Genomic DNA, 9577 nt, shown 5'->3' on the forward strand with positions numbered 1-9577 from the left:
CAATCTCCTGGCTTGTTATAGGTCTATTCAGGTTCTCTATGTCTTCCTGATCCAATCTTGGTAGATTATATGATCCAGGAATTTGTCCATCTCCTCCAGGTTGTTTGTTGGCGTAAAGTCACTCATAGTATCCTCTAATGATATTTTGTATTTCTGCTATGTTTGTGGTAATATTGCCTGTTTCATCACATATTTGATTAATCTGGTTTCTTTCTTTCTTCTTCTTGATAAGTCTAGCCAATGGTGTGTCGATCTTGTTAATCTTTTCAAAGAACCAGCTTTTGCTTTCATTTATTTTCTGTATGGTTCGTTTATTTTCTATTTCATTTATTTCTGCTCGAACCTTTATTGTTTCTTTTTGCCTGGCATTTTGGGGGTTTGTTTGTTGTTGTTTTTCCAATTCTCTGAGGCATGATAATAAGTTATCTACTCGCCATCTTTTCATCCTTTTCTTATGTGCACTAATTGCTATGAATTTCCCTCTTATGACTGCTTTTGCTGTGTCCCATAGATTCTGGACACTTGTGTACTCATTATCATTTGTTTCCATAAATTTTTTTATTTCAGCCTTAATTTCTTCAGTAGTGAAGAAGTCATTCAGAAGTAGGTTGTTCAGTTTCCATGTGTTCGTGTATTTTCGGGCATACCCCGTATCTTGACAGGAGGATGTATTGTTCTTGGAAAAGCCATGTTGTATTTTCCTATGCAAAAATGGAGCATGAGTTTTCTGAAAACCCAACAGAAATGGAGGAGAAGGGATTGCTGTGGGAACTTTTGCTGTGGGGGGTAATTTTTTCCCTTCTCTCTGTGTCTCTTTGGCAAGCACACATGGCCTCTGGCAATTACGAAAAGATGAAAGGAATACATACACTTTTTAAAAAACAACAAACCTAACATGTTTGTGATGGGAAAATACAGAAAACCATTAAGAAGGAATTAAAATAATTTATAATTACTGACTACAGATAGGTATATATTTAAGTGCACATATTTTTAAATAGAATGGGCATGAAATGGAATAACACAGTTTTACTATACTGTTTTTTTCACTCACAATATTATTTTTCACTCATTAAATTATTTTTGACAGTATGATATTTTGTTCTTGTTTGGGGTACATGGATAGTACTTTAAATAGCATTTCCCTATTATTGAACATTTGGTTGTTTATGATTTTTCTCTAATGTTTCAAATGAGTATTTTCATTTTTTTTTTTTATTGCCAGAGAGCATGTATGCTTACGAGAGAGAGAGAGAGAGAGAGAGAAAGAGAGAAAAAGCAACCCCCCAATGGGGTATGGTCATGTTGCAGTCCTGTTTTTCCTCCGTTTCTCCACCCCACTAGGATTTTAGGCATGTACGCACACATGCCTGGTATGTTTTTCAAACCACTGGGACTGGAATTCAAACTATGGTCAACCATGTAGGATCCAGCTTTCTTAACCACTAGACTTTCTTAACCACTACCACTCGGGTACCTCCCAGTGAGTATTCTTATACATGAATACTTTGTTTCCATTTTTGATTAAGATTAGGATTTCATCTTTCCCCTAGTAGATTAAAGAAGCAGAGTTACTGAGACAGAAGATGGAGGAAGATACTTTTAAGGCTTTTGATATGCATGAAGGCAGAGATAAAATTGCCTTTTAGTGATGCTGACCCACAGCCTTCCAGCAGGATAGAAGGATTTCTTTGGTGGCAGTTTCCGTAGCATTGAGTATTACCTCTACTGAATTATTTTTGTAACTGTGGAATTTACTTTTAAGAGTTGAAGACCTTGTACCTAAATATGTAAATAATCATAAAAACATTTAATAGACACAAGAATGGAAAGTTATCTGTTGAGGCTGATGTGTATGGCAATATCTTTGACTTGCTTGGCATGTAATGCGTGTAGGCTTTGAAAAAACATACTGTATGCTGCAAAGATGTATGATGAGTAATTATAAGTAAAAATATAAACACAAAAACAAATGAAATTAAAAGACTTAGAAGAGACAGAGATAGGACCAGTGGAATATTCAAATGCTTTGGAAATAGAAGGGGTAGGTCTACAGGACTGTGTGTGTTCATTGGCAAACCACTGACTTTGCCCTATTCCTTCTGGATTAGTCTTTGTCCAGAGCCTGTGGAGCAGGGCTCCCTAGCAGACTTGTTTCTTCTCTCTCTCTGCTGAGGTTCTTCATAGGCCTGCTCTGCACTGGACACTGAACTGGAGGCCGGGCACCATTGTCCTCCTCTCTCCTCAAGGAGCTCACAGTCTGGGTGTGGAGCCAGCTCAGTGTGTTTTTGCTTGTGGCCTAAAGAGGCTCAAAAGTATTCCTGTGTGTTTCCAAATGGTTCAAGGTAGATGCAGTAAAGTAGGAAATGGCGTAGTTGGCTGCGTTCTTGTCGAAGAGGAAGAAAGTGATGATGGGAAACCAAGCTGAAGGGGAGCAGATGTTACTTTGCATTGTGTAATCTGGGTTCTTTGATTTGCTGAATTATACAATTTGTTTTTAGAGGCGGTTTGGGGTAGAATTTGGACCACAAATGAAATTTGTATTTGTTTAATCAGTGTAGCAGGTCAACCTGAACCGAGATGGACTGCTGTGGTGTTCTGTTCCGGTGCTTGCCCTGTGATCTTTCCATGGCCTGAGGTCTCAGATGGGTGAGGGCCCCCTGTTTGCTTCTGGTTATTTTAGTTCCAAGGATAATCTTGTACGAGCCCTCTTGCTTTTTCAGGTGATGCATTCCGGAAGCCCCGCCTTCAGAAGTCTGTCACATGGTACTTGGATGATTTATTCTTCACCCTGTATCCTTCCCTTGAGAAATTTGAGGAAGAGCTTCTGGGACTCCTTGTCAATGACTACTTCCGGGAGGTACTGTCTTCTGTACTGAATATGAAGATGTGTCTGGCAGGGTGGCTGGGAGAAGGCTGAGGGCATCTAATGCCACCAGGGAAGGGCAGTGCTGCTGGATAACATGCCTCTGCCTTGTCCTTCTTTTGGCTGAAGAGGGACTCTCGTTTCTGTTCTTGAACTATACTTAAAGTAGGTCTCTGGGGCCAGCCTATGGTATAGTGGTTAAGGTGACTGGATCCTGCATGGCTGACTGTGTGGTTCCAGTCCCAGACTTGGAGGCTTGAACCATCTGGGACCAGCAGGTGGTGTAGTGGTTAAGATGCTGGACTCCCACATGGCTGACTGCGATTTGACTCCTAGACCCGGTGGCTTGAAAAATCACACTGGGCACGTGTGTGTTTGCCCAAGATCCTGAGGAGAATGGCCATCCCCTCTGGGAGTTGATCTCTTACTTTCTCTCTGTTTCTCTCTGTCTCACTGGCAAGTGCATGTGCCCTATGGCAAAAACCTTAGAAAGAAAGAAAGAAAGAAGGAAGGAAGGAAGGAAGGAAGGAAGGAAGGAAGGAAGGAACACACTCGGTGCCTGTGTGTATGTGCCCAAAATCTCAATAGGAGGGTAAAATGGAGGAGAGGGGCTTGTGGTATGACCATTTCTCTCATTCTGTCTCTCTGTCTCTTTCCAACAAGTATGCATGCCTTCTGAAAATTAAAAAAAAAAAAAAGAAAGAAAGTAAAGTAGATGTTTTCTTTTTTTGGAGAGGATTTGCCATAGGGCGCGTACGCTCACCAGAAAGATGGAGAGAGACAGAAAACGAGAAATCACCCTCTGAGGGAGATGGCCATGTTGTAGTCCCTTCTCCTCCATTCTCCTCTTGGGATCCTGGGCACGCACGCACACACGCCTGGCGTGAGTTTAAGCCACTGGGTCCAGGACTCGAACCGTAGTCGGCTACATGGGAGTCCAGCGACATAGCCATTACTACAACTGTTGGTCCCTAAAGTAGATCTTTGAAGATGCATTTCCTCCTATAGCTCAGCCTCTTCCAAGTTACTAACCTCTATCTTAACTTGGACAGTGATGAAGATGATGTTAGCTTGAAACATTAGTTGGCATTAATTTTGATTATGAAACAGTTCTCATTTAAAAAGAAATTAAATCACTAAGTCAGCATAGAGAAAATCATAATATACTCTGTATCTGCAAAAGCTGTTTGGCTAATTTCAGGAGGCCACTAGAAAGAAGCCTCGAGATCCAGGTGGTAGTGCCGTGGTAATGCACCGCATGGGAAGGGTGCTGGGTTTGTGTCCCAGGACCTCGTTGAGCATGCTGGGCATATGTGTGCGTGGCCATGATCCAGGCTAACTTGGGGTGGGTTGCAGCATGAAGATCTTGTTGGAGTGCTATCTTTCTGTTTCTCTGTGTGTTTCATTCTCATGAAAGAAAGATAAAAACTTTCTAGAAAAAGGGAAAAAAAAGAAAGAAGCCTCAGGCATTTTGCCCCATCCAGGTGGCTTCTGTGAAAGGCACTCCCTGGTCTCACACTCAAGCTCTGCCTCCTGTGTGAACGTAGGCCTGTGGACTCTACAGTGGGGAGTCTGTGAGGAGAGTACTTTGCTGTTCCTCTCCGTTACTCCTACGTACCTGGATTTGTCCACATGCGCTGGCAGGGGCTTCTGGGAGAGTCAGCCCTTCCGCCAGCAGTGACGTTCTCTCTGTTGGCCCGCAGCCTGCAGCGAGACATTGTGGCAGCATGCTCCTGTGCCATAGTGCGCACATCCGGACATGTGCTGCTTGGATGTTCCTCGATGCAGCATGTTCTGAAATTTCCTCTCCTACCTGTGTGTTGATGACGCATTGGCAAGTTGTGTAATACCAAGTCCAAGGAGATCGTCTCGAGTTCTTGTCACCTCTATTAACAGTAAGGATTCTCTTGGGTTTTCTGTGTAGAAGCTTGCCAGAAGATCCCGGGAAAAGACGTTGCAGGTTTGGGGATTTGTTTTGTAACAATCTTCACTCTTTCTGGAAGAACTGGGCCTGATAGCTGTCACAGAAGCTGCTCGAACATGGCCTGCCTGTGCTGTTCTTCTGTTCCCAGCAAAGGCGGGGACAGAGGAGGGTGTGGGATGTTCTGTAGACAGCCTGTGTCCTGCTTTGGCTGAGAGCCAAAGCCCCAGTAGTGGGGACTGAAAGGGTCAGCCCTGTCAATTCTCTTGGCTTGTGCTCGATGAGGGACAAACCACCTCTTGTCCCCTCTGCTAGAACAATAAGAGTCTTCACAGTTGACCTTTTCCTTTTTTTTTTTTTTTGAGAGTTTTTTGTTTGTTTGTTTTTCGCTATGGGATGTGTGCACCCGCCAGAGAGAGAGAGAGAGAGAGAGAGACAGACAGACAGAGAGAGAGAGAGAGAGAAATCACCCCCTAGGGTATGTGGCCATGCTGCAATCCCTTCTCTTCCATTTGCCTCTTGGGATCCTGGGCATGCACGCATGCACACACACACACACACACACACACACACGCCTGGCGTGAGTTTAAGCCACCCAGTCCTGGACTTGAACCACGGTTGACTACATGGGAGTCCAGCGACATAGCCATTACGCCAACTGCTGGTCTGTTACAGTTGACTTTTGAAACAAAAGGAAAGAAACTTCACCAGCAGAGGGCTGAGAAACTAACATGGACCCAGATGTCTGCTAGTGCTAATTGTCTCCATTCTTTTCTGCTGTGAGCCTTCCTGTGGAGCCCTGGCAGGGTGAGGAGGAGAGTCTTTGTAGCTAGTGCCTGTGCAGCCCTGGGGGGCTCTTCTTGGATGTACCTTCCATCCTGCCCACCCCCCAAACTTTTATGCTTGTCATGCCTTTACTTTTTGTTCTAGTTTTACCACCTCGAGATGCTTCTATAAATAATATAGACTTGCCTGCTTTGACCTTTATTTACATGAAAGCATACTTGTATGTTTTATTCCTTTTGCTGAAAACTGTACTCCTGTAAGAGTCATTCTTGTTGGTCACCATCGGTCAGTTTGCTTACCGTCTTTGCTCTATAGTATTCTGCTGTGTCAGTGCCCCATGATTTATTTGTCTAATCTGCTGTTGATGGGCTTCTGAGCTGTTCTCAGTTTGGAGTCATTATGGTCCTGCTAGGGATGTTGTGTATATATTATGGCTTTGACTAATAGAATCTTTTTTTTTTTTTTTTTTGAGAGGTTTTTGCTATAGGGCGTGTGTGCTTGCCAGAAAGACAGAGAGAGACAGAGAGATAGAAAGCGAGAAATCACCCACCAGGGGGGTTGGTCATGCTGCAATCCCTTCTCTTCCATTCTCCTCTCGGGATCTTGGGCACGCACACACACGTGCCCGGCGTGAGTTAAAGCCTCCGGGTCTAGGACTTGAACCACTGTCAACTACATGGGAGTTCAGCGACATAGCCATTATGCTAACTGCTGGTCCCAGACTAGTAGAATCTTAAGCAGGGAGAAAAGGGACTTTTTGGAAACATCCTTATGTGTCTGCAGTTGGCTGGCAGGTCAGCTGGGGCTGACTGGTTGGGGGTGGCCTCGGTGGGTATGGCTTGGCTCCATGTGTGGTCTCTCACCCTCTAGCAGCCATTCTGGCTTGTTCTTTTGGAGGTGGAGGGTAAGGAAGGAACCGGAAATGTACATTTCTCAGACACATTTTCAGGCTTCTGCATTAAATTTGCTACTGTCCCTCTGGTCAAAGCAAATCATTGACCAAGTCCAGGGTCAGAAAGGTAGGGGGCTTAAAGTTACAGGGCAAGGGGTGTGGCTTCAGAAAGACATTACCTAGAGCCCACAGACGAGCCATCTACCGCATGCAGATTTTGGTGGAATTTTAGGATTTTGCCAACATGGCAGCAGCAGAGATAGGCATGGAGACCTGCATGCCTACCCTTGGAGCTCCAGGGTCTCTGGCTTTTGTCTTGGCACCCAGGTCTTGAAGGCTTTTGTGCTGTGCTGTGCTGCCTTCCTTGCTTGGTAGCTGTGGATGAGGTTTTGCAGCTTTTGTTATTTTTGCTCATTAGGTATTGGGGAAAGAAATTCTTGGATGAAGTGTTAGTCTGTAATACTCACTTAGAAGTCTCAGGGCACATCTTTGTTTTCACTCAGTAGTCAGAGTAATCTTATAAAAACAGAAACCCATTTTTCTTTTTGTTTAAAGCCTGTTAGCTTGGGGCTAGCAGGTGGTGTAATGGTTAAGGTTCTGGGCTCCCACATGGCCCTCCATGGTTTGAGTCTTGGACCTGGCAGCTTGAAACTCATGCTGAGCCTGGTTGTGTGTGTGCCCAAAATCGCAAGAGGAGAATGGAAAAGGGATTGTGGCATGGCCATCCCCCCTGGGGGGCAATTTCTCCTTTCTGTTTCTCTGTCTCTCTAGCGAGTGCATGTGCCCTAAAGCAAAAAATCACTAAAAAATCCCAGTACTCCAAAACCAGGAACACCTGTTAGCTTCTCCCCACCCTTGGACTGGTACCTAGCCTCCTTGCTGTGTATTTAAGATGTGAGGGATCTGGTCTTTGCTGGTCTCCTGGCTTCAGTCTGTGCTGCTCCCTGGGCTGCTTTATAGTTGTGAACTCACCCTTACTCCACCAAGAGCCTTTGCACACACAGGTGGCTTTCCTGTGTACTTCCTGCAGATCCTTGCATGGTACCTTTCCAGCTTCAGGTCTCCGTGCACCTGACTGTCCTAGACAGGGCACCCTGTGGTCCTGTGGTGGTGCATCCTTACCAGGCCTTTCTATCCCATCCTCTTGCTTCTCTTCTAGGTACTTACCTTTTCTGGGAGCATCTGCTTTCTCATCTAATCACAGGTCATCATCAGTTTCTTCTTGTAAATGTTTGTACCAAAAGGACAGGGGCTTTGTTTTGTTCACTGTTACCACTACACGTCATGTGTGTTCACAGTGCACATAGTGCACATAGTAGGGCTTTAATATTTGTTGTTGGCTTTAATAATTTTTTTTTTTGAGAGTTTTTTGCTATAGGGCGCATGCGCTTGCCAGACAGACAGAGAGAGACAGACAGTGAGAAATCACCCCCCGGGGGGATAGCCATACCACAAATCCTGTCTCCTCCATTCTCCTCTCAGGATCTTGGGCATGCATGCACACACCCCCGGTGTGAGTTTTAAACCGCTGGGTCCGGGACGCGAACCGCGGTCGACTATGTGGGAGTCCAGCAACATAGCCATTACGCTAACTGCTGGTCCCAGTAGTTGTTGTGAGAATGAATGATTCAGTCACTCGGTAAGCATTCTAGTCTATGAAGTAAGCAAGTTATTACTTATATTTATGTATGAATGAGATGGATGTTTTTGCTCTTTACCCATTCTTGAAAATGTGGTTCCACAAAATACAGCCTTATGTGAAATATAAATACAAAGTGGAGGATAGGATTGAAATGGCACCATCTATTTTCTTGGTGTAGTTCCTGCTATTTTCTTACTTTTCAGAGTGGATTGTGTGAAAGTAGAGATATTTTAAGAGTATCATTATTGAATTTTACACATTCCCATAAAAATCACTTTAGTATATATTTTTACTGTCTTTGTATTTTTGTCCCTACCCAACTGTCAGGCACTCAGTTATTGCCATAGTTTTATTTTTATTAAAGATTAATAGACTGAATTTAGGTCTAGGCTGCTTGATTAATGGACAATGAAGAAAAACTTGAAAATTTAGGAATCATTTTGCAGAGATCACATAACTTAATAAACACTAATAGCCTAGAGGAAAATCCTTGTTCATTTTTCAGAGTGCCTATACATTTCTTGTTAAGATAAAATACTTTAATATGCTGTGATCACTTTGGGGCAGATTCCATTTTTATTGGTTATGACATTGCCTAAGCATGTTCCATCTTCCCCCCCTCCTTTCCCCTTTCCCTTTCCTCCCCAAGTCTCAGGTCTCTGGTAGACACTTGACATGTTTGCCTCCAGGTGCCTCTTCCTCATTGTCTCTCTTCAGCTAGGGAAGTGGGCTACCAGACCTTGGAGGCTCAAGTGTTGTTGAAAGATCTGGGGTCCATGGTTTTGAGTTTTCTGCCTCTTGAGAATTGTCAGTGCAACTTTGGAAAGCTAGAGAGAGTTTGGCGATTGAGGCATCTAAGACGTTGTGTTGTACTGAGCAGATCATGCTGTGTCTGAAATGCCAGCGCTGCCTAGAAGATGCCCCAATGCTACCAGTTATGATTGGATTATATATTTGTTATTTGTTTGGATTCATTATTATTATTATTATTTTAATTAGACAAGGACACACTATGCTGTGATTCTGCTATCTTAGCCTCTCAAGTACGAGAGGTGCGTACAACCATTTCTGGCTGTTAGGGTGGGCCAGGAATCAAATCCAGGCCTCCCACGTGGGCTCCATCTTCTGAGTAGCAGCATCAACCAGCAGGTGCTGCTATGGCTGGGCCTGCAGGAACTCATTTCGACTTAAGCTTTGTCTGATCTGAAAATGTTTGCAACTTCTATTACGGTTTCTTTGTTCGTTTCCCTGCTGGTAGCTCTCTGGTGAGCTCCCTCTTCTTTTCTGTGCCAGGCTCACTCCATCTGTGCTTCTTCTAGGAGGGCGGCCTGCTGGATGGTGGCACCCTGGAGATCCTGGAGCGGCGTCTACACGTGGGTGTGCACAATGGTCTCGGCTTTGTGCAGAGGCCACAGGTCGTTGTGTTGGTACCTGAGATGGATGTGGCCTTGACGCGCTCGGCCAGCTTCA

General features: G+C 44.3%; 1 protein-coding gene across 2 annotated transcripts in view; it reads left to right on the plus strand.

Annotated features, from left to right (window-relative positions):
* NPHP4 (nephrocystin 4) overlaps positions 1-9577 on the plus strand; it is a gene marked incomplete in the record, with an annotated part of 159079 nt that overhangs the window by 35649 nt on the left and 113853 nt on the right. For both annotated transcript variants that reach the window (XM_027770657.1, XM_027770658.1), the window contains 2 exon segments: positions 2724-2860; positions 9427-9577. In XM_027770657.1, the coding sequence (XP_027626458.1) occupies positions 2724-2860; positions 9427-9577 (288 nt within the window).

Source organism: Tupaia chinensis, unplaced genomic scaffold (genome assembly GCF_000334495.1).
Source record: "Tupaia chinensis unplaced genomic scaffold, TupChi_1.0 Scaffold000146_1, whole genome shotgun sequence".
In the NCBI taxonomy this organism is placed as follows: Eukaryota; Metazoa; Chordata; class Mammalia; order Scandentia; family Tupaiidae; genus Tupaia; species Tupaia belangeri.